Source organism: Tilletiopsis washingtonensis (assembly GCF_003144115.1).
Source record: "Tilletiopsis washingtonensis strain MCA 4186 unplaced genomic scaffold FA09scaffold_1, whole genome shotgun sequence".
Lineage (NCBI taxonomy): Eukaryota > Fungi > Basidiomycota > Exobasidiomycetes > Entylomatales > Tilletiopsis > Tilletiopsis washingtonensis.
The window spans coordinates 450,033-473,966 of record NW_020311998.1 but is presented as its reverse complement, the minus strand read 5'-3'; the positions used below and the strand labels follow the sequence as shown (position 1 = coordinate 473,966).

The 23,934-nt window shown below is 68.4% G+C and overlaps 7 protein-coding genes and 1 non-coding gene across 8 annotated transcripts; 4 read left to right on the top strand and 4 right to left on the bottom strand.

Moving 5' to 3' along the window:
• Positions 1 to 45: 45 nt before the first annotated feature.
• FA09DRAFT_357818 (hypothetical protein) lies at positions 46 to 3,816 on the bottom strand. Its single transcript, XM_025744877.1, has 17 exons — positions 3,589 to 3,816; positions 3,432 to 3,538; positions 3,212 to 3,372; positions 2,858 to 3,161; positions 2,527 to 2,665; positions 2,401 to 2,476; positions 2,264 to 2,349; positions 2,065 to 2,202; positions 1,923 to 2,014; positions 1,788 to 1,874; positions 1,403 to 1,735; positions 1,002 to 1,349; positions 878 to 952; positions 700 to 828; positions 593 to 649; positions 226 to 540; positions 46 to 175 (listed from the first exon to the last, which is right to left on the bottom strand). The coding sequence occupies exons 1-17, from the start codon at positions 3,761 to 3,763 to the stop codon at positions 95 to 97; spliced, it is 2,703 nt and encodes a 900-aa protein (XP_025601501.1). The 5' UTR covers positions 3,764 to 3,816; the 3' UTR covers positions 46 to 94.
• Positions 3,817 to 3,964: 148 nt separating this feature from the next.
• On the top strand, positions 3,965 to 6,985 carry FA09DRAFT_327176 (putative vacuolar protein sorting protein VpsB). Its single transcript, XM_025741298.1, has 9 exons — positions 3,965 to 4,366; positions 4,577 to 4,801; positions 4,852 to 5,049; positions 5,238 to 5,558; positions 5,653 to 5,811; positions 5,877 to 5,984; positions 6,034 to 6,167; positions 6,216 to 6,262; positions 6,314 to 6,985. Exons 1-9 carry the CDS (start codon positions 4,001 to 4,003, stop codon positions 6,658 to 6,660), a joined length of 1,905 nt encoding a protein of 634 aa, XP_025601500.1. The 5' UTR covers positions 3,965 to 4,000; the 3' UTR covers positions 6,661 to 6,985.
• Positions 6,986 to 7,713: 728 nt separating this feature from the next.
• Positions 7,714 to 10,165, top strand: FA09DRAFT_347673 (hypothetical protein; the record flags this gene model as incomplete). The annotated part of the gene is made up of 13 exons (XM_025744809.1): positions 7,714 to 8,002; positions 8,118 to 8,195; positions 8,249 to 8,326; positions 8,372 to 8,496; positions 8,532 to 8,688; positions 8,739 to 9,080; positions 9,133 to 9,225; positions 9,274 to 9,477; positions 9,525 to 9,631; positions 9,682 to 9,728; positions 9,778 to 9,866; positions 9,917 to 9,948; positions 9,998 to 10,165. 13 exons carry the CDS (start codon positions 7,714 to 7,716, stop codon positions 10,163 to 10,165), a joined length of 1,809 nt encoding a protein of 602 aa, XP_025601499.1.
• Positions 10,166 to 11,128: 963 nt separating this feature from the next.
• Positions 11,129 to 11,222, bottom strand: FA09DRAFT_t2. Its single transcript has one exon. It is a non-coding gene; the product is annotated as a tRNA-Ala (tRNA).
• A 518-nt stretch (positions 11,223 to 11,740) lies between these two features.
• FA09DRAFT_357814 (hypothetical protein) lies at positions 11,741 to 14,292 on the bottom strand. Its single transcript, XM_025744876.1, has 3 exons — positions 14,068 to 14,292; positions 13,018 to 14,013; positions 11,741 to 12,970 (listed from the first exon to the last, which is right to left on the bottom strand). The coding sequence occupies exons 1-3, from the start codon at positions 14,153 to 14,155 to the stop codon at positions 11,820 to 11,822; spliced, it is 2,235 nt and encodes a 744-aa protein (XP_025601498.1). The 5' UTR covers positions 14,156 to 14,292; the 3' UTR covers positions 11,741 to 11,819.
• A 387-nt stretch (positions 14,293 to 14,679) lies between these two features.
• FA09DRAFT_357813 (hypothetical protein) lies at positions 14,680 to 18,193 on the top strand. The gene is made up of 3 exons (XM_025744875.1): positions 14,680 to 15,334; positions 15,428 to 16,900; positions 16,952 to 18,193. The coding sequence occupies exons 1-3, from the start codon at positions 14,820 to 14,822 to the stop codon at positions 18,099 to 18,101; spliced, it is 3,138 nt and encodes a 1,045-aa protein (XP_025601497.1). The 5' UTR covers positions 14,680 to 14,819; the 3' UTR covers positions 18,102 to 18,193.
• Positions 18,165 to 20,571, bottom strand: FA09DRAFT_335847 (putative aminopeptidase P, cytoplasmic; the record flags this gene model as incomplete). The annotated part of the gene is made up of 8 exons (XM_025743806.1): positions 18,165 to 18,307; positions 18,360 to 18,396; positions 18,449 to 18,516; positions 18,570 to 19,281; positions 19,332 to 19,597; positions 19,650 to 19,958; positions 20,011 to 20,154; positions 20,208 to 20,571. The coding sequence occupies 8 exons, from the start codon at positions 20,569 to 20,571 to the stop codon at positions 18,165 to 18,167; spliced, it is 2,043 nt and encodes a 680-aa protein (XP_025601496.1).
• A 501-nt stretch (positions 20,572 to 21,072) lies between these two features.
• On the top strand, positions 21,073 to 23,710 carry FA09DRAFT_313907 (putative TFP1p-H+-ATPase V1 domain 69 kd catalytic subunit, vacuolar). Its single transcript, XM_025740744.1, has 9 exons — positions 21,073 to 21,286; positions 21,339 to 21,615; positions 21,759 to 21,812; positions 21,867 to 21,934; positions 21,988 to 22,965; positions 23,025 to 23,218; positions 23,275 to 23,299; positions 23,356 to 23,478; positions 23,542 to 23,710. The coding sequence occupies exons 1-9, from the start codon at positions 21,251 to 21,253 to the stop codon at positions 23,635 to 23,637; spliced, it is 1,851 nt and encodes a 616-aa protein (XP_025601495.1). The 5' UTR covers positions 21,073 to 21,250; the 3' UTR covers positions 23,638 to 23,710.
• Positions 23,711 to 23,934: the final 224 nt, after the last annotated feature.

Here is a 23,934-nt window from a genome sequence, read left to right as displayed (position 1 = left end):
CGAGTGGTGATGTGATGCATTTCGCAAGCAATCCATGCCATCATAAGGAGCAGACGGGGTATCGTGCGGGCCACAGCAGGCCGCTGTGTCCTTCTCAGGCGGGGGCCGCGCCGCTGGCGTCCACACTGGCGAGCTCCTTCTTGAGCTGCGCGACGAGCTCGTCGAGCGTCGCGACCTGTGGAGCATCAGCGTGTGCAGCACCGCACCAGACATGCCCGCACGCACCTTGCCCTGGTGCACGGCCATCTTCTTGAGCAGGAAGTCGGCACGGCCACGCACGCCGTCGCTGCTGCGCGCCACGCCGCCCGAGAGGGCGTGCAGCTCGGCGAGCTGGTGCACCTCGGCCTCGATGGTGCGGATCGCCGTCTCGGCGCTGGTGATGGCGGCGCTGGCGCTGAGCAGCCGCTGCGTGCGCGAGAAGACGCCGTCGTCGACGAGCCGCCGCATGGCTTCCTGCAGCACGGGACGCCCGGCGCGGATCGTCGACGGCCGGCCGCTCGTGTTGTGCCGCACAGAGATGATCTCTGCCGCCACGAGTGCCTGCAGAAGGGTCAGCGAGGGTGCAGGCAAGGGTGCACCCGCGATGCCGCACCTTGAGCGACGCCTCGTCCGACTTGAACTGGTCGTGCAGCACGCTGAAGTAGGCGAGCTGCGGGTGTTGTCAGCCGCGATCTGAAGGCCAGGTGCGGCAGCCCTCACCTCCGAGTTCTTTGCCAGCTGCTCGACGATCGTCCACGCCTGCTCGCGCGACCACGGCAGCGCCTTGGCATCGTCCATGTCGTCGCCAAAGGCGTTCTTGCGGAGCTCGACGACGGTGCGCGAGACGATCTGCGGCGAAGGTCAGCACAGAGCGTCAGTGCCCTGCCTTGCGACTCACGTCCTCGACGGCGTTCTCGACCGTCTGGCCCAGCGCCAGCTTCTCCGTCAGCTGCTCGAGGTCCGTCAGACGGCCCTGCAGAGTGTGTCAGCGAAAGTCACACACGTCCACACGCGGCACGCACCCCGAGCACGTCGACGTTGCGCGCTGTGTCTGCGTCCAGCGCTGCGGCCAGCTCGCTCGAGTCGTCTGCCTTCTCCGTCGGCACGGCCGGCGCGATCCGCCCCAGCTCGCGCAGCTTGGACGCGACGTAGCCGCGCGCGCGCTGCTGGTCGGCATCGGCGAGCGCGATGCTCTCGAACGGCACGTTGGGCAGCGCGTGCGAAAGCGTCTTGCTCTGCGCCACGGGATTGTCGGTCACGAAGACAACATGTGCGATGTGGTTCTGCGTGAGCTCGGCGGCCCACTCGGCGAGCACGGTCCAGAGGAGGTCCGACTTGAGGCCCTTGTGGTGGAAGTTGTCGAATACGAGCTGGGATGGACGTCAGGCGAGGCAGCTCCGCCGGCATCCTCAGCCACACTCACCACCGGCGCGTCGTACTCGCCGTCGCCCGCCTCGGAGTGCTGCACGCACGACGTATCGCCAAGCTCGTCGCCGTTGCTGGCCTTTGCGGCGCGCTCAAGCTGCACGACCGTTGGCGCCGGCGTCTCGCTCTTGGCCGCACCCTTGGCGTTCTGCTTGCGGCGCACGGCCTCCTTGCGCTTCGCCGTGGCCTCCTTGACGCTGACGAGCGCCGTCGTGGCGGTGGCGAGCATCTGGCGCAGCTGCGCGTCGACGGGCGTCGAAAAGCCGGCCTTGGTGCCGATGAGACCCTGGGCGCCGAGGTCGATGAGGTTGTTGAGCGACGAGATCCAGCTCTGAGAAGATGCGTGAGCGGAGGAGAGGATGGCTGGCACTGGCACGACGCACAAAGACGGGGTAGTATCCGATCTCCGTGGCGAGCGCCGAGACAAGTGCCGAGTCCGTCTTGCCGTTGTGGGCGATGTTCGCGCAGTCCTGCAGAGGAGGTCAGTCGTGCCCAGCACACGCGTCCACACCACGCACAATGCGGAGGTGGTTGATCTCGCTGGTGAGCGCGCCGGTGAGCAGCTGGTGCTTGCCGCTACCGCGCGGGCCGGAGATGGTGATGAACGTCGCTGCGGTGAAGGGTTAGAGAGTGCTGCTGCACTGCCGCGGCACTACCCACATGGCGTCTCGCGCAGCCAGCCTCGAATCTCGTCGACGGCCTGGCCGCGCTGCCACCAGTCGTCCTTGCGCGGCGCCGCCTTCTCCGAGCGGAAGAGGTCGACGGTGTTGGACTTGAGCCACGTGTACAGCTTGTACTCTGCAGGAGAAGTCAGTCGCGTCAGCTGCGGCAGTCTAGAGCCTTTGGCCATCCAACGCACGCTCAAAGTTGAACGAGCCCTTGAGCTTGCTCTCGACGAAGAATGCGCGGATCGGGTCAAACACGGCGTATGTGATCGTGCCCAGCCTGTGAATGGCGTTAGCAGTCATCCACGCCAGTGCAGGCGCAGTCACTCACGCAAAGGCCAGGATCGGCAACACGATGCGCGGGTGGCTCGTGAGCCAGTCCCAGATCTTGTGGCTCCGCAGCGTCGCTGAGCGAACGTCAGCGCATGCAGACAGACCGCACTCCTCGGACACGCACGCAGATAGTTGATGATGAGCTTGGCGCCGCCCGGCAGCGTCACGCCGTGGGCGCAGTTGCGCGCACTCGTGGCGCCGCGCATGCGTGCGAAGCCCACGACGGCGGTGTTCTCCTTCTTGTCGATGGCGAGACTGAGGATCTGCGGGGCGAGCAGCCGCATCAGCACTGTCGGTGACTGCGCAAGCGCTGCAGAGCGACCCCCCTCCCCTCTCATGCCCCTCCCCACGCATGCCCGTCTGAGCACCGCTCCTACTCTCTGCTCATGCTCTTCCCACTGACGCATCTCAAGTAGCGCTCCTCGCCACGCAAGGCCCAAACTTTTGCTACTCACTCGGCCGTACGGGCGCAGAATCTCCCACAGCGTCTGCTCATCGGGCGCCTTTCCATCGCCGCCCTCGAACGCAATGCGCACCTGGCGCGCCGGGAAGCGCGCCAGATCCTCGCGCCACGGCGTGCCGCGCACGACGTGCACCGACGGGCGGCGCCCCCACGAGGCGACGAGCAGCATGCCAGGCGCGTACACCGACTTGATCTGGCGCTTCAGGCGCCGCTCGATGGCGCCCAGCACGTCGCTCTCGCTCTCGCCCTCCGCGAGCGTGTAGCGGAAGCTGGCGAATGCGCCGCCGTCCTTCGACCTGCGATGGGTAAGCGGTGTGCCGCGGAAGCTGTGCACTCCTCTCCTCACCTTGGCTCGACGCCGACTGTCTCGAAGCCGTGCCCGACCTCGACGCCTGCCGGCAGCGCGGCGCGAAGACGCGCCAGCAGCGGCGCGCTCTCGAAGCGGCCGACGAGGCGGCGCATGTCCCACCAGCCGAGCTCAATGGGGTACATGGTGTCGAAGTAGAGCTGTGCAGCACGGTCAGCGGCAGTGCAAAGGTGCGCTGTGCTGCGGCAGGGGGCCTCACAAAGCCGAGCTTCTCGTGCGGCGCCAGCGTGCCCTCGGGCGGCGTCAGCGGGCAGGCCTGGGCGTCGACGGGCGCGTGTGTGTCGTCGCCCGATGCCGCCGCCTCCGCTGCGAAGGTGTCAGTGCTGATACTGCAGTGGATGGACCAAGCTGCTCACCTGCTGCCGAGGCGGTCGCGACGCCGCGAGCTGCTGCAACGCAGCGCAAGATAGCGCTGTCGGCGAGCGGGCTGCGGTGCGGCAGCGCCAGCGCAGGCCGCAGGGTGCGTGGCAGCAGCACTTGCCGGCGCACGGCCGGCGCGGCGGCGCGCAGCAGTGCACGGCGGGGCAGCATGGATGGAGGGTGTGGTAGAGAAGCACAAAGGAGCGAGTGGTGCGTGATGCGGATGCTGCGCAGAGGCAGAAGCAGAGCAGGGCCCGGCTTGGCCTGTTGCTTGCTGTGCAGCTGCAGGTGGAGCGTGGGAACAGCCGGCGCCGGCGCACGGACGGCATCGACGCGGCGGCCAACCGCCAGGCGCTGCTCCCTGCCTTCGCTCCCCATCCACCTCCCAAGACCCACACACCCGCCGCGATGGACGTGACGCGCGCGGTGAGCGCCTACGTGCTGCGCCTCCTCGGCGCCGTGCCCGGCATGAAGGTGCTGCTGCTCGACGAGCACACGACGCCCGTCGTCTCCACCGCGCAGACACACAGCGCCCTCCTGGCCCACGACGTCTTCCTCACCGCGCGCCTCGAGCACAGCGGGCGCGACCGCATGCGCCATCTGCGCTGCATCGCCCTGCTGCGGCCTGCGCCCGCGACGCTGGCGGCGCTGGCCGCCGAGCTGCGCGCGCCGCGCTACGCCGAGTACCACCTCGCCTTCACCGGCGCGCTGAGCAAGGCCGCCATCGAGGCGCTCGCCGAGGCCGACGAGCACCATGTGGTCAAGGAGGTGCAGGTGAGTGCGGATGCATGCAGTGCAGAGCTGTGCGGTGTTGGCGATGGGTTCTGCGAGGGGAGAGACGCCGGTTGCGAGGGGAGGGCCGGAGAGGCAGCGCGAGGTGTTGCGACACATGACGGCGTGAGCAGCCCATACCTGCATTGGCTCTCGCCACGCCGCCTCTGGCTACACAGTTTTCCGCACGGCAGCGCTGACCCGCCGCTGCAGGAGTACTTTGCCGACTACATCCCCATTACACCGGCACTCTTCTCGCTCGGCTGGCCCGCGCCGCCAGAGCAGCTGTGGGGCGCGACGCCGCACTCGTGGGACTCGGCGGCGCTGCAGCGGCACACCGAGGGCCTGACGGCGCTGCTGCTCTCGCTCAAGAAGCGGCCTGTCGTGCGGTACGAGCGCATGAGCGCGCTGGCGAAGAAGCTCGGCGAGGAGGTCGTGGTGAGTGCTGCGGCTCGCTGCCGGCTGCTCGATGCTGACACCCGCGGCAGTACCAAATGCAGACGGCGCTGCCGGCGCTCTTCGACTTTCGCCGCACCGACGTGCCGCCGCTGCTCCTCGTGCTCGACCGCCGCAACGACCCCGTCACGCCGCTGCTGAGCCAGTGGACGTACCAGGCCATGGTGCACGAGCTGATGGGCATCAACAACGGGCGCGTGAGCCTGCCGGAGGGCAGTGCCGAGCTGCGTGTGAGTGGTGTACGAGCGTAGCGGCAGCAGGTGAAGCCTGGCGGCGAGCTAGGCGAAGGTCCGGCGATGCACAGAGGCTGTCGGGAAGCGGAAGATGCCAGATGCAAAGAGGAGGACTCGTGTGCAAGGGCATGAGCTCATGGCGCGGAGAATGTTCTGTGCAGCAGCCTCGCTGACCCTTGCCGCAGGAGATCGTGCTCTCAGCCGACCAGGATCCGTTCTTCGCGCAGAACCTGCACGACAACTTTGGCGACCTGGGCGCGTCGATCAAGCGCTACGTGCTCGACTACCAGTCGCGCACGGCGTCGTCGTCGTCGATCGAGACGGTGGCGGACATGAAGCGCTTCGTCGAGGAGTACCCCGAGTTCCGCAAGCTGGGCGGCAACGTGGCCAAGCACGTGGCGCTGCTCGGCGAGCTGAGCCGCCGCGTCGAGACGGAGAGCCTGCTGGAGGTGTCGGAGCTGGAGCAGAGTCTGGCGAGCAACGAGAGCCACGCGGCGGACCTGCGGGTGAGTGGAGTGCAGAGCGTGGCCAAGTGCGGCAGAGCATAGCCAAGCGCGACAGAGGCCAATTGCGGCAGAGCGTGGCTGACACGCGTGACAGAATCTCAACACGCTGCTCGCCTCGGAGAAGGTGCTGCCCGACGCCAAGCTGCGCCTCGCGATTCTCTACGCGCTGCGGTACCAGAAGTACGCGGGCAACCAGATCTCGGCGATCGTGCGGCGCCTGCTGCAGAGCGGCGTGCCGGAGAGCCGCGCTGCGGTGAGTACAGGCCACACCAGAGGCCAACACAGGCGGTCCAGCGGCGACTGACGCGCGTCGCGCAGCTCGTCTTTGTCATGCTCAACCTCGCCGGCGCCGAGCAGCGGCAGGACGATCTCTTTGCGAACGAGAACTTCTTCTCTCGCGGCAAGAGCGCGCTCAAGGGTCTGAAGGTGAATAGCCTGTCTTGACCTTGCGCCGCACTGCTGACGTGTCTTTCAGGGTGTGGAGAACGTGTACACGCAGCACTCGCCGCACCTGCTCCAGACGATTGAGCAACTCATGAAGGGCCGCCTGCGGGATACAAGCTATCCGTACACTGGGTCAGCGCCACCGCCGGGGCAGCCGCAGCAAAAGTGGGTATGCTCGTGCGTGCTTGTCGACCTCGGCTGACCGTTCTGCAGACCGCAAGACGTGATCATCTTCATGGTCGGTGGCGCGACGTACGAGGGTGAGTGCAGCGCGAGCCACGGCCCAAGCTCTGCTCACACGACCACCGCAGAGGCCCGCACCGTCGCGCTGCTCAACGCACAAGGCACGGCCGGCCCCGGCGGCGGCGCACGCTTCGTGCTCGGCGGCTCGACGCTGCTGCGCAGTGCCTCGTACCTCGACATGCTGCAGGATGCGGCGTCGCGCTTCCCCGCCGGCATTGCCTCGCCGCCGCCGCCGAGCGCCGCGGGCGCAGCGGCGGCGCCGCTGAACCTCTCCATCGGGCCCGTGCAGCTCGGCGACGCCTACAGCGGCGGCGCCGGCAGCCTGCTCGACCCGGGGCGCATCGGCGAGGCGGCCGAGGCGACGCGCGGCTTTGCGCGCGGCCTGCTGCGCAACGTGCAGGGCGCGCTGCAGTGATGCGAATATACCCAGTAGCAGCCAGATGGAAAGTGAGACTGCGGCAGAGCTGCTTCTGCTCACACGCGTCAGGCGCAGGAGAGAGCCGACCCCAGAGAGCCGTGACGGTGCTGCTTTGGCGTCGAGCCCTGCTTCTCGCCGCACGCGACGCCATGATGCATGAGCGCTGCAGCTGGACGCCGCGTCCGGTCGGCGAGCGCATGCATGGACGACGAGGACGTGCTCGTGTGCGCGCTCGACGCTGCTGCTGCAGCGGGTGACGCGGCACGCCTGCGAGGGGTGTGCAGGGGATGCACAGCACCTGAGCAGTGCGCTGCACGGCGACGCGCGTGCGGCGCGCGCCAAGGCCGGCCGCGCCGCTGACGCATGAGCGTCCATGCCAAGCCCGCGCCCCTGCGCAGCGACACGGGCAAGCTGCCGCTGCGGCGTTTCTCGCCGGGCGTCGTGTCATGCAGCGCCGAGCGAGTGAGATCCGCGCTGCGAGCGCGAGCGTACCGCAGCACGAGCGCTGGCGGAGCGTGCCGGATCTCACCGGCGGAGTGCGCCTGTCTGGCGCGAGGGCAGCATGCTGCGGCCGGCGCGGCGCCTGCGGATCATCCTTTGCGCGCGCCGTGGCCGCACCGACCCGACCCGAGCGGCCGGCGCCGAGCCTTGCACGCCTCTTGGCTCGCAGAGCAGCAGCATGCCGGGCAAAGCGCAGACGTCGGCCGGACCGCCGCGACGCCGTGCTTGGCCGTCACCGTGCCCTCTCGGAGGCCCCACTGTAGCATGACGCAGCGCCGACGCAGCCGCTCCTGGATCCGCCGGAAGGCGCGCCTGGTCGCACGCGGTGCGGCGGTCCGTCTCCGCAGCGAGGCTTGGCAGCGAGGGCCCAGCGAAGGAGCGGCGAAGGAGCAGCAGCGAAGGGGCAGCTCGGCGGAGTGGGGTGAGCGGACTTGCGCGCAGGACGCCGCAGGACGGCAGCCCTCCGACCATAAGAAGCGGACTCTACGTCGGTGCACGACACGCACTCACATCCACAACTGCACCTCACACTCGACTTGCATCCCTCCAATGAGCGCTGCCGAAGCCCTGGCCCAGCGGCCTGCCTCGCCCGCGTCGGGCGCCTCGACGCGCGACTCGCATGCCACCGCCGCTGCGCCGACGGCGCCCGCCGGCGAGAAGGGCGAGCAGCTCTACGTGCCGCCGGTGAAGGACGAGGAGCCGAAGACCGCGTTCCGCCGCTTCACGCACCGCCTCTCGAACCTGCCCGAGTGGCCGATCAGCAAGGACGGCAAGATCAGCGGCCGCGCGCTGAACCTCGCCATTGGCGTGGCCTGCTCGTCGGGCTTCCTGGCCTTTGGTGAGTCAAGCAACGCATGCTGCACGCTGCACATACTGACGACTCCTCGCAGGCTACGACCAGGGCGAGTCTGCACGACCGACGCTGCCTCCGCCTCGCTAACACGCGCGCACAGGTGTCATGTCTGGCCTGCTCACGCTCGACGACTTTCAGCGGGCCATCCCGCTCATGACGCCATTCACCCCGTCGAACGGTGAGTGCAGGGACAGGGCACTCTCGGCGTTGCGATGCTGACTTGCCGTGCAGCGCTCTGCCAGGAGCCGGGCATGTGTCTCGGCACCGAGGCGATCCAGGCCAACGGTGTCGCCGTGTACCAGATCGGCTGTGTGCTCGGCGCCATCGCCGTGCTGTTCTACGGCGACGGCTGAGGCCGCCGCTCGTCGGTCTTCTGGGGCCTGGCTGTCATGATCATCGGCACGATTCCGCAGGTCGCGCTCGGCGGCAGCCCGGCGACGTCGTACGGTCTCTTCTGCGCTGGCCGTGTCGTCGGCGGCGTTGGCAACGGCATCGTGACTGTGAGTAGTGGTAGGGCAACGGCGACGTGCTGCGGCTGACTCGGGCGCAGTCGACCATCCCGACGTGGCAGAGCGAGTGCGCCAAGCCGCACCAGCGCGGCTTCCTCATCATTCTCGCCGGTGCCCTCATCGCTGGAGGCATTGCCATTTCATACTGGATCGGCTACGCGTGTGAGTCACCCGGGCAGACGGCAGCAGCTTGGCGCTGACGCACAGCGCAGTCTTCTTCCTCGAGGGCAGCATCCGCTGGCGCTTCCCGCTGGCCTTCCAGATTGTCTTCTGCCTCTTCGTCATGGTCGCCGTGCTCTTCCTGCCCGACAGCCCGCGCTGGCTGATGATGCGCGGCCGCCGCGAGGAGGCGCGCGACGTCATTGCCCGCCTGTCCGACGCGCCGCTCGACTCGTCCGAGGTGGCGCTGGAGATGCGCAACATCGAGGAGACGCTGCACGTCCAGATGGCCGGCGGCGGCTTCAAGTTCCGCGAGCTCCTCGACCGCGGACCGAGCCGCAACCTGCAGCGCACGACGATTGCCGTCGCCGCGCAGTTCGGCCAGCAGATCGGCGGTGCGTGTGCAGATGTGACCCCAGATGCGCTCGATGCTTACCTGTCCCGCAGGTATCAACCTGGTGACGTACTACCTCAGCACTCTCCTGGAGAACTCGCTCGGCTTTGAGCAGGAGATGTCGCGCCTGCTGGCTGGTGTGAACGGTGAGTTGCGCGACCCAGCTGCCTGAGCTTCTCTGACGCCCCGTCCAGGCACGGAGTACTTCCTGGCCGGCTGCCTCGCGCTGCCGCTCATCGAGCGCCTCGGCCGCCGCAAGCTGCTCCTTACGGGCGCCATTGGCTGTTCGATCTGCATGGCCGTCATTGCAGGCTGCGTGAGCACGGGCATCATCGACGCGGAGGGCGCGCCGGTCCTCGCACCCGCGCCCGGCATCACGGCCGTGACCTTTATCTTCCGTGAGAGCGGCGATGCGGCAAGCACTACAAACGCTGACCATTCGCAGTGTTTAACACCTTCTTCGGCGTGTCGTGGCTCGGCCTGACCTGGCTCTACCCGGCCGAGGTCACGAACCTGCGCACGCGCATCCAGGCCAACGCCCTCGCGACGCTCGTGAGTGGCATGCCTCGCGCGTCGCTCACTGGCGCTCACACCTTCTCCAGATGAACTGGCTCATCAACTGGCTCATCGTCATGATCTCGCCGCCCATGTGCGTCGCCCTCAGCAGCCTCTCACACCACGCGCTGACCCCCATGTAGGCTCGCGGCGTTGACGTACCGCACGTACATCGTGTTCGCCGTGACCAACGCCGCGCTCGTGCCGATGGTCTACTTTTTCTTCCCCGAGAGTGCGTACGCTGGTCATGCTTTGCTGCGCCTCGCTCACACCCCCCCACAGCCAAGAGCCGCAGCCTCGAGGAGCTCGATGTCGTGAGTGCCCTGCCGCACTTGTCCCCCACGCCCGCTCACCCCTCTGCAGATGTTCGCGCAGGCCCATGCCCTGGACATTTGGACCGTCAAGCACTCGCTCGAGATGCCACGCCTCGTCGGCGAGGACCTCGAGCACGAGGCGCGCAAGTACTTTGGCGACGGCGCCGTGCGCGAGAAGTCGCCTGCGCAGCCCACGGCGCCCGAGCAGCAGGCGTAGGCGTCCACCGCCGCCGCCGACTCTGCTACCCTTCCCTAGACCGCTTCCATGCATACCTGTCCGTTCAATGCCACGTGCTTTGCAGTGAAACAGTGATGTGACGGCGTGCAGAGCTGGTAAGGCGCCGAGACACGGAGCTGTTGGCTCGTGTACGCTGCGACGGCGTCTGCCGCAGATGGGCCCATCGTCTGGCAATATCCGCTTGCGCTGCCGTATCGCTGCCTTCTCGACTATAGAGTGTGTGAGGCTCCCAGGCAGCGACCACATCAGCCCTGTGAGACGTATCATCGGCAGAGAAGAGGCGTCGAGCGCTGATGCCGGGCCGCCGTCAGGCGTGGTCGGCCTCGCGCGCGCGAAAGCGCTGCGAAGACCGCAGCGGAGCCGCAACGGCGTCTGTCAGGGCCTCCAGGCCCGCTCGCTTCGGCAGCGTCCTCCCGGAGCTGCGTTGGACGTATTCTAACAATGCAAACCGCCTTTGCCGCATGGCGTAGTCTTCGCTTTGCAGGCCCATTGCTCAGAGCCGCGCGGCTTCAGACGTCTGCTGTGACGCGCGCGGCGCGTCCCGTCCGAACCCGCCCCTACCGCATGAGCTGCACAACGCCTTCGCCACACGATACAGCTAGCCGGGTATCTGAAGCGCTGCTGTCAGCAGGACGTATAGATGCCCTCCAGTCGCAGCTTCATACAATGCCCAGATCTCACATTCGGAGCGCTGGTGGGTGCACGCGGGACAACCCAGCGCGCCGCGCCCCGTGGACCATGAGCGCGTGGGCTAGAGCTCGTCTTCCTCGTAGCTGGCTGCCCAGAACAGCCTTCCGAAGCTCTCTGACCGTAGCTGGGCCTCCCAGCAGTCATCTGAAAGCAAAACGCAGCAGCACAGAGGCCCAGAAGCTGCGGGACAGGTCGATCGAGTGGGGAACAAAACGGAAAAATAAATCGGGCGTCAAAAGTGCAAAAAGTTTTTGGAGATAGGGGGACTCGAACCCCCGGCCAGTCCAGATTCGACAAGATCTTGCGATGATGCGAAGGACTAAGGTTGCCCCTACCCCATATCCCCTGCTTGATGTTGTGGTTACTTTGGGGGTGTATCAGAATTTGTCTAAGCTTCGCAACGCCTCCTGTGGCAGCTCCTGCACCCTTTCGAGGTTCTATGCCATCTTGCGCGCTTGCGGATGTGCTACCTGCCAGTGCTGCTGCTTGCTGATCAATGAAAGCATGATTAGCAAGAGCAGACATGAAGCCAGAGTCAGTCAGCATCAGTGAGGGCTATTCAGTTGACCTCCAGGCTGCTTGCAAGCCTTGTAGCTGCGGTAACTGCGCGCGCTGCAACCTGCGGGCCTGTTCTGATGCAGCAGAGGGTTGACAGGAAGCTCAAAACAGAGCAAAGTCACACAAGCTGATGCAGCGCTCTTCCTTGCCTCTTGCACGTGCGCCTTGCGGCAGGCAACGCTATGTCCAGGCGTAGCTAGCAGTCACTGCAACAGCGCGCATCAGTGGCCACGCATCGCACCGTCTGAAGCATGCTCACACGCCTCGCACGCCAAGCGCCGCACAGGTCATGCACACTCGCCATGGCCGTGCATGCAGCTCGTCACATTGCAGGAGGCGGAGGCGGGTGTATATGATGTGGCAATGGATACAGCGACAGGAAGCTCTAGGACGCGGCCGGCCCTTTCGCCGCGGGGGCGCGTGGCGGCGCCGCAGCCGGCTTGGCGGCCGGCTTGAGGGCCTTGCGCATGGGCGAGGAGGAGGCCGAGGAGGACGGCGACGACAGGGCCCTGCCCGTGCTCGGCGGCACGCGCGCCTTTGGCGTCGTCAGCGCGGCGTGGAGGCTGGCGCGCTGCTTGCCGTCGCTGGCGTTGGCGAGGGCCTTGCTGGGCGCGCCGGAAAAGGTGCGTGGCCGCTCGGGCAGCACCGTGTTGCCGCTGGCGGAGCGCTCGCGCGGCGCCTTGGTGCCCTGCAGGCTCGGGCGGCTGAGCGGCCCGCTCGAGAGGCTGCGGCTGCGCGGCGCCATCGTCGAGCTCTTCGGCAGGCTGACGGCGGACGTGCGCGGCGGGAGCGGACTGAGCTCGATGCCGCTGAAGCCGAGGTCCTGCAGCGTGATGGCCGAGACGGAGAGGCGCCCGCTTGGTGCAGCAGATGCGCGCGGTGCAGGGGCGGGCTCCACCGCAGTTGGCGCAACCGCGGCCTTCGCCGGCGGCGTCGCGTCGTCGTCGGGCGCAATGTGGCTCTGCCGCTTCGCCTTGCTCTGCCGCGGGCGCCGCACCTCGGTCTCAGAGTCGGACGTCTCGGCGTAGCTGGCGGCCTTGCGCGCGGCGCGCGGCGCCACCGATGCTCGCCGCCACGGGCCCTGCTCGATGGCGGGCGTGAGGCGCCGCACCGCCGCGGCGTCGCTCTCCTGGCTCATGAGCTGAGCCAGCGAGTCGTCGCCCGCATCGAGCGCGTCGCCGTCTGCAGCGGCATCGCGCTGCGCCGCAGCGTCCTCGTGCTGCCTGCGAATGTCGCTCAGGTCGCCCGAGCTGGCGACGCTGCCAATGGCCTTCTTGCGCGAGCGCACCGTGGCGTCGCCTTCGTCGGCGGAGCTGGCTCGCTCGTCGCCAGAGTGCGGCGCGGGGATGCGGTCAGACGGGTCGGGCTTGCGCATCTTGGTGTTCAGCTTCGGCAGCGCGTAGTTGACGGTGCTGCCGCGCGAGCGCGAGCTGGCCCGCCGGCTGCGCCCCGCTGGCGCGCCTGAGTCTTCCTCGTTCGGCACGGGCTCACTCGAGACCGCCGAGGCCGGCTCTTTTCGCTTGCGCGCTGCGGTGGCTGCCACACGATCAGCTATGCCGCACACGCCTGCACGTCACACTCACCTGGTACTGGTGCGCTCTGACGCAGCGTCGTGTCGGCATCGTCATCATCCGACAGCATAATCTCCTCGTCAAAGCACGAGCTCAGACTCTCCACGCTCTCCTTGTGCCGCAGCTGCGGCGCCGCATCGCTCATGCCCTCGTCCTCGCTGGTGAGCTGCAGCTCGGCGCCCTGGTAGCCGCTCTGTCGCCGCGACGAGCGCCGTGCCTTGGCCTGGCGCGAAGAGTAGGCCGCCTCTGAGCCCCGGGTCGGCTCGACCAGTCGCACCATCTCGTCTTCTGACGCCGAGGTCAAGAGCTCGGGCGCGGCGAAGCGGCCCGACTCGTCGATGCCAAAGGCCGGGCTGTGCACCGGGCTTGGCGCGCCCGAAGCGTCGAGGATCGTCGGCGGCGGCAGCGCGGCAGACGAGCCTGCCGGCACGGTGATGCGCCGGGCGCCGGGCGTTGCGGCACGCGCGCCTGGCGCCATCACCGGCGCGCCGAAGCGCCTCCGCACCGGTGCGCCGTACTCGGCCTCGGACTCGGAGGCATACTCAAAGACGTCTTGCCGCGGCGCCGCGCCCCATGCCCCCTCCTCCTCCTCCTCCTGCACATCTGCGATGCGCGCCTCGGGCGGCCGCGCTATTGAGCGGGCAATGCCCGCCGGCAGCGCGTGCGGGTCCAGCGTGACGCGCATGCCTGGCCGCCGATGCGGCTCGAGCTCTGCGCCGGCGTACTCGTCGTACATGCCTGCGCCGCCCAGCCCCAGCCCATGGCTCGGCTCGCCGGGGGCACAGAGCACACGCAGGCTGCGGCCGAGCGCCTGCCATGCGCGCTTTGCGGCCTGCCCGGCGTGCTCGGACTGTGCCAGTGCGGCGCGCAGGCGTGTGGCATCGAGACACTGCTCGGTGCGCTCGGCCTCGAGGCCCTGGATGCGCGTCTCGAGCTCGCGGATGCGGATCTGCGCCAGCGCGTTCGTCTTGATGATGTCGCGGTTCTGCGTGATGTGCTTGCGCTTGACTGCGGGTGAGGGTGTGAGCGGCAGCGCACGTCGCAGCGCTCAGCAGCACTGACACTGGTCGAAGTGCTCGAGGATGTGCTCGATGTTGGCGGCCGAGCTGGCGCCGCCGTATGCGCCGCTGAGGCGCGTCGAGGCGGGCATCGGCAGCGGATGCTGCACGGCAGCAGACGCTCGGCACGCGGTGCGGGGTAGAGCAGTGCGGACGTGCGGCAGAGCAGGGATGGAGGCGAGGAGGAGACGCGGGAGACGGAGACGGGAGGCAGGCCGCGACACGTGAGAAGCGAGCGAGCGAGCGGACAAGCCAAGGCGAGCCGAGTGCTCCCGCGCGCCGCAGATCAACAGCGCCGCTCGGCCAGACGCGCACCGCTCCGCCACACGCGGCAGGTCACCTGACCCGCGAAGCTGCTCCCACGCTCCAGCCAGCGCCCCGCAGCGCTGCTCCCTCGTCCGCTCAGTGTGAGCTATATAGCACGTCGCTGTGCTTGGGGCTGAGACAGGCCATGCTCGGATTCGCTGCTCCGGATGCAGACACGCTGGCGCCGCCGCTGCGCTGCCATCGCACCGTCAGGCGCACGCAATTAACACGCATCGCGACGCGCCCCGCCGCCGCGCTCGCGATGATGAGCCGGCGGCGCCGTGTCGCTCTCCTTCTCACCACCGCCGCGCCCCGCTCGCTGGCCCCGCACGCACCCGCGCCGCTCGCTGGCCCCGCACGCACCCGCGCCGCTCGCTGGCGCCACACGGCTGCCGCTGCTGCGGTATCTCTCACACTCCTCCGCGCTCGCCCTGCACCGCACTTGCCACCATGCCGTCGGCCACGCCGCGCAGCACGACGCTCACGCGCCCCGACGGCCTGCCGCTGGCCATCCACGTGCCGACGCAGTGCGCCGCCGCGCAGCGCGCCCGCTGGCTCTCGCTCATCCGCCGCAACGGCGGCTCCGAGGCGCACCGCATCGGCAAGGCCGACCTGCTGCTCTTCGACCTCGACACGCCGGCGCAGAGCAAGCAGATGATGCGCTCCACCGCCGGCTTCCAGCCGCCCATCCCGGCCGTGACGGCGCAGTGGCTCGAGGACTCGGTGCAGGCGGGCGCGCTGCAGGACATCGGCAGCAGCGCATACAACCCTGCCGTGCAGCTCAAGCTGCTCGAGGCGCGCCAGGCGCACGAGGCCAGCGAGGCGCACGCCGCAGCGCGCCAGGAGGCGCTGCAGGACCAGCCGCAGGAGCAGGAGGAGGAGCAAGAGGAGGCAGAGCAGCCAGCGCCGCCGCCGGTGCAGAGGCCGGCGCCGGTCGCTGCGGCGAGGCATGTGCCCAGCAAGTCGTGAGTGCACGCGTGTAGGGCAATGGCATGAAGAGCACGGCCACGCTGTGGAGAGACCGATCCAGTCGCTTCGGCGCTGACCTCTTACTCCAGGCGCGTGCCCTACGACAGCGTGGACCGCGAGCAGATCGTCGAGTATCTGGCCGCCCGCGAGGAGCCGTGGAGCGTGCTGCAGGTCTCCAAAGATCTGGCGGCGCAGACGCAGCGTCACACGGCCGCGTCGTACCAGACGCATCTGGCGAACAACATGCGCGACGGCCAGCAGTACGCCAACCGCGCACGGCAGCGCAAGGCCGAGGCCGCGGCCGCGCTGCAAGACGCAGTCGCGGCCAGCGCTGGTGCGTCGCGCGTGCCCGGCCTCGCGGCCGCCGAGGTGGCGGCAGCTGCGATGCAGGCCCAGAAGAAGAAGAAGGCTCCGGCTCGCGCGAGCGCAGGTGGCAGCGCGCAGGTGGAGGAGCGGCGGGCGGGTCCTTCGGCGCGTCCAGCGAGCAACGCCGATGCGCAGCAGCAGTCCATCGAGGTCGCCGCTGGCGTCCCTCATCAGGACGGCTCGGAAGCGCCGGCAGTCGCGGCCGCCTCCAAAGGCACCGCGCCTCGCGTCTCGTTCCGCGCTCCGGCGAGCGCCGAAGACGACGAGGAGTTCGAGCCGCTCAGCGAGGCGGAGGAGAATGCGGAGAGCGCAGACGCGCCCGCGCCGCCGGCTGTCGCTGCTGCTGCGCCCGTCAGCAGCCATGGCAAGAGTGCTGCGCCTGCCGAGGCTGTGCCTGCCGAGGCTGCGCCGCTCCGCAGCGAAGACGGCGCCGCGCCACCTCCGGCTGCACCAGCCGCCGCTGCGCCCGCCGAAGCCGTCGCTAGGCCTGCTGCGACCTTCACCGTGCCTGAGCGGCAGCTGCTCGCGACCATGCTGGCGGACATCCTCTCCGACGCGCAGGCCGCAGCGAACAATGCAGAGTCTGCAGACCAGGAGCTGGCGCTCGATCCACCCGACGCGCTCTGGCACGACCTCACCGACACGTATCCGCACCACACGGCCGAGGAGTGGCGCACTCACTACCTGAAGAACGAGGCGCGCTACCTCGCCCTGGCCCGCGACGTTCTGGACATGCAGGGCGAGACGCAGACGCAGCAGCAGACGCAAGGCGCCTCGCAGGACTCGTCGCAGGGCCAGTCTGAGCGCGACGAGCTCGCCACGCCGGTGCCCGGCTCGATCAACGAGATCAATGTCAAGGCCGAGGCGCTGCAGAGCTCGCCGACTCGGCCAGACGTGGTGGCTGCGCCGCAGCCAGAGAGCCGAGCGAGCACCGAGGCAGCTCAGAGTGCCTCAGACGAGCAGCGTGACGCCGAGCAGGACGAGCAGCTCGAGAAGGGCGCGCAAGAGGACGATGCTCAAGACGCGCAAGGCGAGCAAGACCAGCAGGTGGAGCAGGGCCCGCAGGATGAGCAGAATGAGCAGGGCGAGCAAGATGAGCAGCTGGACGAGCAGGGCGAGGATGACGAGGAGGACGAGGAGTCCGCATCGGAGGCGGCCGCTGATGAGGAAATGGCCGTCGAGGCATCAAGTCCCTTGTAAGTGTGGCGATGCCTCCTGTGCGTGCCATGGCTAACCTGCTCCCCTAGGCGTGCCGTCGAAGATGAGTCTCCGGCCGACGACAGAGACATGTCGCCTGCCTTCCATGCCGACGTCTCGCAGCGCTCGCTGCACCACGATGCGAAACGCAGAAGCCTCACGGCGGCCCTGCAGTCCGACAGACAGGAGGCTGCCTCGCAGACGACTTCGCCGACTCCTGCCGCGGTGCCTCGCTTCGACGGCGCGCCGGATGCCGAAGTTGTCCAGCCGCCGGAGCAGCCAGTGCGGGCGCTGCCGCTGCCAATCGTCAAGCCGGTGCCGTCGCCCGTCGCGCAGCCGCTGCCGCCGCCGGTTGCAGCTGCTGCACCGCGCCTGCCGCCCCAGCCGGCTGCGAAGAAGTACGTCTCCGTCGCAGTCGGCTCGAGCCAGGTGGTGCCGCTTGAGGCCGTTTCGCCGCAGCTCAAGCGGCGGCGCTCCGACGAGGCCGCGCCGGCCGCTCCTGCGCAGCGCCTGGAGAAGCGCCCGCGCCACACAATCGCAGACGCCCGCCCAGCGCCGCAGGCTGGCAAGCCGCTGGTGCCGCGCCACAGCAGCGCCCGCTACCACGACTTCTCGCGCGACGACGAGGAAGGCGAGCCGGCGGCAGAGGCTGCTGCCACGACGGCCCGTGTTACGCACAAGCCAGCGCGCGAGGCGCAACAGGCCTCAGAGGCGGGACCCTCGCGTCACGCCGAGGCAGAACGGCGCAAGATGCGCGACGTCAAGCAGTGGCGAGACCGCTCGTCGGCAGAGCTGGGCGTCGTCGACAACGCACCGGCTTCGCCGCGTCGGCGTGCTGCACCGGCCGCTGCTCCGCCTCAGCAAGCTGCTCCGGCCCTTGCGCCGCCTCAAGCACGCGAGCGCGAGCGCTCCAACGCCTCTACGACGGCGCACACCAGCACGCACGAGGAGCGCCTCGCGCGCGCCAAGGCCAAGTTCACGCGCGACGTGTGCGCCTTCCGCGACGAGTACGGCTTCAGCATCGTGGCGCAGGCGCTGCCGTACCTGCGCAGCGGCGACGTGGCGCGCGGCCGCGAGCGCATCGAGGCGGACATTGCGCACTGGGGCAGCAAGTACGGCCTCAGCCGCGGCGACGTCATCAGCAGCATCCGCGAGGCGCAGGGCGACGTGACCGAGGCGAAGCGTCTCATGCAGCTCTAGGGACAGCGAGGGGCGCCGCGGGGAAAGAGAGAACGCGTCACGAATTATTGTACACTAGCCTCCTCACTGCTTCTGAAGGTACTTGACTGCCCGCCGGTCGTGCTTGATGAGCGGCAGCAGCGCGCGGCGCACCGACTCGTTGTGGTGAGTGAGCCAGCGCAGCTCGTCGGAGTTGAGCAGCTTGTGGTCGACGAGCCGGCGGTCGACTGGAGGAATGGGGTAAGCGAGGCAAGGGCAGGGTGCGTCGGCGATACGCACTGGGCACTTGCGTGATGCGCTCGAAGCGGAGCCAGCGCTGGAGAGAAAAGTCAGGAACGAGCGCGGCTGCGTGCGTGCAGGCCACTCACGTCTGCGCCGCCGAAGCCGCGGTGCGTGTGTGCCTTGGCGACGGCGAAGATGGACTCGATGCGGATGCCTAGCGAGGGCGAGTCAGCACCAGCTGTCGTCGCAGAACTGCACACGCCTCACCGAAGCCGCCCTTGCCCGCCTCATAGTGTCCCGGCTCGTCGCTGATGCACATGCCCTCGTCGAGCGGGGCCGGCACCATGGCAGCGCCGCTGGCGCGGCCAAAGCCTTGCGGGCCCTCGTGCACCTGCGAGAAGGCGCCGATGCCGTGCCCCGTACCATGCATATAGTTGTAGCCGTCTTGCCACAGCTTGTTGCGCGCCAGCACGTCGAGCTGCGCGCCGGTCGTGCCCATGGGGAAGACGGCCTCGGCGATGGCAATATGACCCTGCAGCACGCGAGTGTAGGCGCGCTTCTGCTCGGCGCTCGGCTTGCCAAAGTGCGTCGTGCGCGTCGTGTCGATCGTGCCGTCGTAGTACTGCCCGCCGGCGTCCATGAGGTACGGCGTCTCGCGGTCGATGATGCGTGCCGTGCCATCCTCGGGCGTCTCAAAGTGCGGCAGCGCTGCGTCCTCGCCGCTGGCCGAGATGGACGGGTAGGCGTCCGTGCCGGCGTACAGCGGGTCCTGCGTGCGTAGCCGATGCAGCTCCTTGGCAGCTGTCCACTCGTCGATGGCCTTGCCCTTGTGCACGATGGCCTCCTCGAGCCACGCCGCCCAGCGCACCCACGCCGCGCCGTCGCGCCGGTACGCGGCGTGCATGCCAGCCAGCTCGGCGGCGTTCTTGCGCGCCTTCCAGGTCGCGATGGGCGACAATGGCTGCAGCGCCACGTTCTCCTGCGCACGGGTGAGCTATGCAGATGCGAGGACACGCAACGTGAACGCACCTCGCCGACCGCGTTCACTGCGGCAAAGCTCGCGGTGCTGCTCATCACGAGCTTGGGCAGGTCCGAGCCCTCCGCCGGCGCGCCCTTCCACTCGCCGCTGCGCAGGAAGCGGAACACGTCGTCGTACTCGCGCACCTCGACGTCCAGGCCCTCGACGTACTTGCGCGTCTTGGACGACGGCAGCAGCAGCAGCGGCGAGACGAAGAGCGTGGCGCGGTATTTGCCCCCCTCGCTGGCGGCGATGACGAGATAGGCGGGGAATAGTGCTGCGGGCGCGCGTCAGAAGGCCCAGCTTTGCTCGCGATGCAGATGACTCACGAGTGAATGCGAAGCTGCCGCCGCGCAGATTCAGCAGCCAAGCGACCTCGTCGAGCTCCGACACAAAGTACGCGCTGCCCTTCGGCCACGTCTTGGCGTTGCCCGCGCTGCCGCGCTTGCCCAGCCAGGCCGCCACGCGCGCCAGCTTCTCGTCGGCCGCGACGCCGGCGTACTTGATGTCGTGCGCGTAGATGGGCGCCAGCGACGGCGGCGGACGCGCGTGCCAGCAGACGTCGACGAGGTTGCGCGTCGGGTAGTGCACCGCGGAGTTGCGGTCCGCCAGCGCCTTGACGAGCGGGCCGACGGCAGCTGCAGGGCGGGGGTGAGACAAACGATCGAGCGGCATTTCGAAGTGACTCACTGTAGGAAGACAGACGCGCATCGAGGCCGAGCGTGAGCGGCTTGTCCTCGGCCTGTCCCACGAGCCAGTCGCTCCAGTCGAGCACGCCCGGCTCGCCGACCTTGTGCAGTGTCCAGCTGTCGTCGAGCTGCTCCTCCGCTTGCACTGCGCAGCACGTCGTCAGCCATGCAGCAAGTATGCAGTGCACCTCCACGCACCAAAGTAGCGGCCGTCGGTGAAGAGGTGCGCGCTGTCGGCGCACACGACGGCCGTGCCCGTGCTGCCGGTGAAGCCGCTGATAAAGGCGCGCCGCTCGTCCTCGCTGGCGACGTACTCGGAGCCGTGCGCGTCCTCGCTGGGCACGAGGTAGGCCGTGACGCCCTCCTCGTCCATGAGCTTGCGCAGTGCCGCCAGCTGGGCGCCCGTGTCGCGCACCCGCGGCGGCGCCGACGGGGCGAGGCTGGCCTTCTCGCTCGTGTAGGCCGACACGAGTGTGGAGGTCGACGCCGACGCGCAGCTGGCCGGGGCCGGCGGCGCGGCGCGGCGGCGCACGAGGTGTGAGAGAGCACCGAGGCAGGACATTGTGCGGGCACAGAGGTGGATGAGGAGCTGAAGCAAGAGGGCCGGAGCCGGGCATCCGCACAGCGCATCGGAGGGCCGTATCAAGGGTGCCCCGCGCGGGGTGCTCCCGCACGAGAGGCACCTCTGCCGCGCACGTCCCCAGGCCACGCGCTGCTGCCGCCTTTCTGCCACCACCTGGTTGACTGCGACAAGCTGAGAAATGCAAAGGCTGTTCCAGAGATGTCTGAGCACAGTGCTGCAGCTTCAGGGCGGTCTCTAGGTAGCATCTGGTGCGAATGCGGAGCATGGCCGGCGGTCAAGGATGGCGGCGGCGCGGCGCACGTGGCTCGGCCGAGCCTGATAGGCTGCCCAAGGGCTCCGTGCGCTGTGCGGCGCGGGCGGCGCCAGCGATGCGGGCACGCCGCCTGCGCCTGCAGCGTCAGCCGGCGCCACAGCGCAGCCGTGCAGCGCCGCCGCGCACCCGACCGTCTCATCTCTCGCTCCTGTCCCCGTCTCCGCCTCTCCACATCGCACCCTCGAGCAGCGCGGCGCCGCTTCCTCTCCTTCTCCACGCGTGCCACTCAGTGCACCCGTCCGGTCTCTTCGCACCCACTCCGCCGCTCTCTGCTGCGCTTCTGCCGCTGCAGCGCCCGCCCGCTCCCGCCCCCGCCGCGCCCTCCACCCGCCTGCCTGCGCCGCCATGTCGCACCAGGACGCAAAGAAGAACCTGCCCAAGGTGCGTGCCACGCCGTGCACGCAGCCGACACAACACACTCACGCTCCTGCAGATCCGCGATGAGGAGCGCGAGTCGCGCTTCGGGCGCGTGTTCGGCGTCTCGGGCCCCGTCGTCATTGCCGAGAACATGATCGGCTCGGCCATGTACGAGCTCGTGCGCGTCGGCCACGACGAGCTCGTCGGCGAGATCATCCGCATCGACGCCGACAAGGTCACCATCCAGGTGTACGAGGAGACGAGCGGTGTCTCCGTCGGCGACCCCGTGCTCAGCACGGGCAAGCCGCTGAGTGTCGAGCTGGGCCCGGGCCTGATGGAGAACATTTACGACGGTGAGTGCGAGCGAGGGCTAGGCGCTGTGCTGTCCTGTCGCTGTCGTGTCGTGGCCGCTACACGCCGGTGCTGCTGCCTGCGCCGCTGCCGCCTGTGTCGCCGCCTGGTGCGCCCGTGCATCGCTGACGCGGCTCGTGCGCAGGCATCCAGCGCCCGCTCGAGGCCATCATGAAGAAGAGCGAGGGCATCTACATCCGTGAGTGTCAAGCACGGCAGCGGCGTGTGGGCGCCGCTGAGGCGTGACCTCCAGCGCGCGGCATCAACACGCAGGCCCTGAACCGCGAGTTGCAATGGGACTTCAAGCCGATGAACTTCAAGGTGAGCGAGAGCGTGCCAGCGGCGGCGCATGTCCACCTGCTGACGCGCCGCAGGTCGGCGACCACATCTCCGGCGGCGACATCTACGGCAGCGTGTTCGAGAACACGCTGCTGACGGACCACAAGATCATGATGGGCCCGCGCGCCCACGGCACCATCACGCACCTGGCCGAGCAGGGCTCGTACGGCGTCGACGACGTCGTGCTGGAGGTCGAGTTCCAGGGCAAGAAGTCGAAGCACACCATGTGCCAGCTGTGGCCGGTGCGCGCGCCACGCCCTGTGGCTGAGAAGCTCGTCGCGGACACGCCGCTGCTCACGGGCCAGCGCATCCTCGACACGCTCTTCCCGTGCATCCAGGGCGGCACGACGGCCATCCCCGGCGCGTTCGGCTGCGGCAAGACGGTCATCTCGCAGGCGCTGTCCAAGTTCTCCAACTCGGACATCATCACCTACGTCGGCTGCGGCGAGCGCGGCAACGAGATGGCCGAGGTGCTGGCCGAGTTCCCGGAGCTGACGCTGATGCGCGACGGCAAGGAGCAGCCCATCATGAAGCGCACGACGCTCGTCGCCAACACGTCGAACATGCCCGTCGCCGCGCGCGAGGCGTCCATCTACACGGGCATCACGCTGTCGGAGTACTTCCGCGACCAGGGCTACAATGTGGCCATGATGGCCGACTCGACGTCGCGCTGGGCCGAGGCGCTGCGTGAGATCAGTGGTCGTCTCGCCGAGATGCCGGCCGACAGCGGCTACCCGGCGTACCTGGGTGCCAAGCTGGCCTCGTTCTACGAGCGTGCCGGCAAGGTCACCTGCCTCGGCTCGCCCGGCCGCAACGGCAGTGTCTCGCTCGTCGGCGCCGTCAGCCCGCCGGGTGGTGACTTCTCCGACCCCGTCACGAGCGCCACGCTCGGCATTGTCGGCGCCTTCTGGGGTCTGGACAAGAAGCTGGCGCAGCGGAAGCACTTCCCGTCGGTCAACTGGAGCATGTCGTACTCGAACTACATCAACGCGCTCGAGCCGTACTACGAGCGGGTGCGTGGCAGGCCAGTCACTGTGTCTGCGGCGTGAGCTGACCCGTCTCTCCCTGCCAGAACCAGCCCGGCTTCATCAAGCTGCGTTCGACGGCCAAGGCGCTGCTGCAGAAGGACGAGGAGCTGGCCGAGATCGTGCAGCTCGTCGGCAAGAGCGCGCTCGGCGAGAACGACAAGGTGACGCTCGACGTCGCCACGCTCATCAAGAACGACTTCCTGGCGCAGAACGGCATCTCGGAGTACGACCAGTACTGGTGAGTCGAGCCGTGGCCAGGCGCTGCAGAGCATGTGCTGACGTCCGATTGTGCAGCCCGATGTACAAGTCCTCGCTCATGGTGCGTCTCGCTTGTTGACATCCTCTGCCGCCCACTCACTCACACGTTTCCTGCAGCTCAAGAACTTTATCGATTTCCACGACAAGGCACAGGCGGCCATCAACGGCAACTCGGACCTCACGTGGGCCAAGATCCGCGAGCACACCGCCGACGCCATGCACGGCCTGAGCCAGCAGAAGGTGAGGCCGAGGCGGGAAGCAGCGTGCGCCTGAGAGCAGCACTGACCCTTCTCCTCCCACCAGTTCCTGTCGCCGAGCGAGGGCGAGGAGACGGTCAAGTCGGCACTCAACAAGCTCTCGTCGCAGATCGAGGAGTCGTTCCGCTCGCTGGGCGACTGAGCGCTGCGCCCGGCTCATTTGTACATACCACCACCATCCACGCCGCGAGCAAAGACACAGCCTGACCCGAGTGACTGCTGTGGGCCGAGCGTGCGAACAAGGGGCTACTGCAGCAGCGGCGAAACGAGGGCCGCGAGATGCGGGGCGCATGCGGGGAGTGGTGATTGCGGCGCACGAAGCAGCGGCGCGCGCGTGACCTTGGCGTCCTGCCATGCTGCGCACGTACGGCCGAAGCGCACATGTTGGGCTTGGCATGCGCCGTCACCCGTGGAAAGTGGGGACGGGTGGGCCTCGAGG

Excerpts from the sequence above, each read along its gene's own strand:
- FA09DRAFT_357818 (XM_025744877.1), bottom strand. The coding sequence starts at position 3,763 with ATGCTGCCCCGCCGTGCACTGCTGCGCGCCGCCGCGCCGGCCGTGCGC. Across the intron at positions 2,477-2,526 it reads GCTCATCATCAACTATCTGC|CGACGCTGCGGAGCCACAAG; the intron begins GTGCGTGTCCGA and ends ACGTTCGCTCAG. Across the intron at positions 2,350-2,400 it reads TTGCCGATCCTGGCCTTTGC|GCTGGGCACGATCACATACG; the intron begins GTGAGTGACTGC and ends CGCCATTCACAG.
- FA09DRAFT_357813 (XM_025744875.1), top strand. The coding sequence starts at position 14,820 with ATGCCGTCGGCCACGCCGCGCAGCACGACGCTCACGCGCCCCGACGGC. Across the intron at positions 15,335-15,427 it reads AGGCATGTGCCCAGCAAGTC|GCGCGTGCCCTACGACAGCG; the intron begins GTGAGTGCACGC and ends CTCTTACTCCAG. Across the intron at positions 16,901-16,951 it reads GTCGAGGCATCAAGTCCCTT|GCGTGCCGTCGAAGATGAGT; the intron begins GTAAGTGTGGCG and ends CTGCTCCCCTAG.
- FA09DRAFT_313907 (XM_025740744.1), top strand. The coding sequence starts at position 21,251 with ATGTCGCACCAGGACGCAAAGAAGAACCTGCCCAAG. Across the intron at positions 21,287-21,338 it reads CAAAGAAGAACCTGCCCAAG|ATCCGCGATGAGGAGCGCGA; the intron begins GTGCGTGCCACG and ends ACGCTCCTGCAG. Across the intron at positions 21,935-21,987 it reads TCAAGCCGATGAACTTCAAG|GTCGGCGACCACATCTCCGG; the intron begins GTGAGCGAGAGC and ends GACGCGCCGCAG.
- FA09DRAFT_357814 (XM_025744876.1), bottom strand. The coding sequence starts at position 14,155 with ATGCCCGCCTCGACGCGCCTCAGCGGCGCATACGGCGGCGCCAGCTCG. Across the intron at positions 14,014-14,067 it reads CCTCGAGCACTTCGACCAGT|TCAAGCGCAAGCACATCACG; the intron begins GTCAGTGCTGCT and ends CCTCACCCGCAG. Across the intron at positions 12,971-13,017 it reads TCAGAGCGCACCAGTACCAG|CCACCGCAGCGCGCAAGCGA; the intron begins GTGAGTGTGACG and ends ATCGTGTGGCAG.
- FA09DRAFT_327176 (XM_025741298.1), top strand. The coding sequence starts at position 4,001 with ATGGACGTGACGCGCGCGGTGAGCGCCTACGTGCTGCGCCTCCTCGGC. Across the intron at positions 5,812-5,876 it reads TGCCGGAGAGCCGCGCTGCG|CTCGTCTTTGTCATGCTCAA; the intron begins GTGAGTACAGGC and ends CGCGTCGCGCAG. Across the intron at positions 6,168-6,215 it reads CCGGGGCAGCCGCAGCAAAA|ACCGCAAGACGTGATCATCT; the intron begins GTGGGTATGCTC and ends ACCGTTCTGCAG.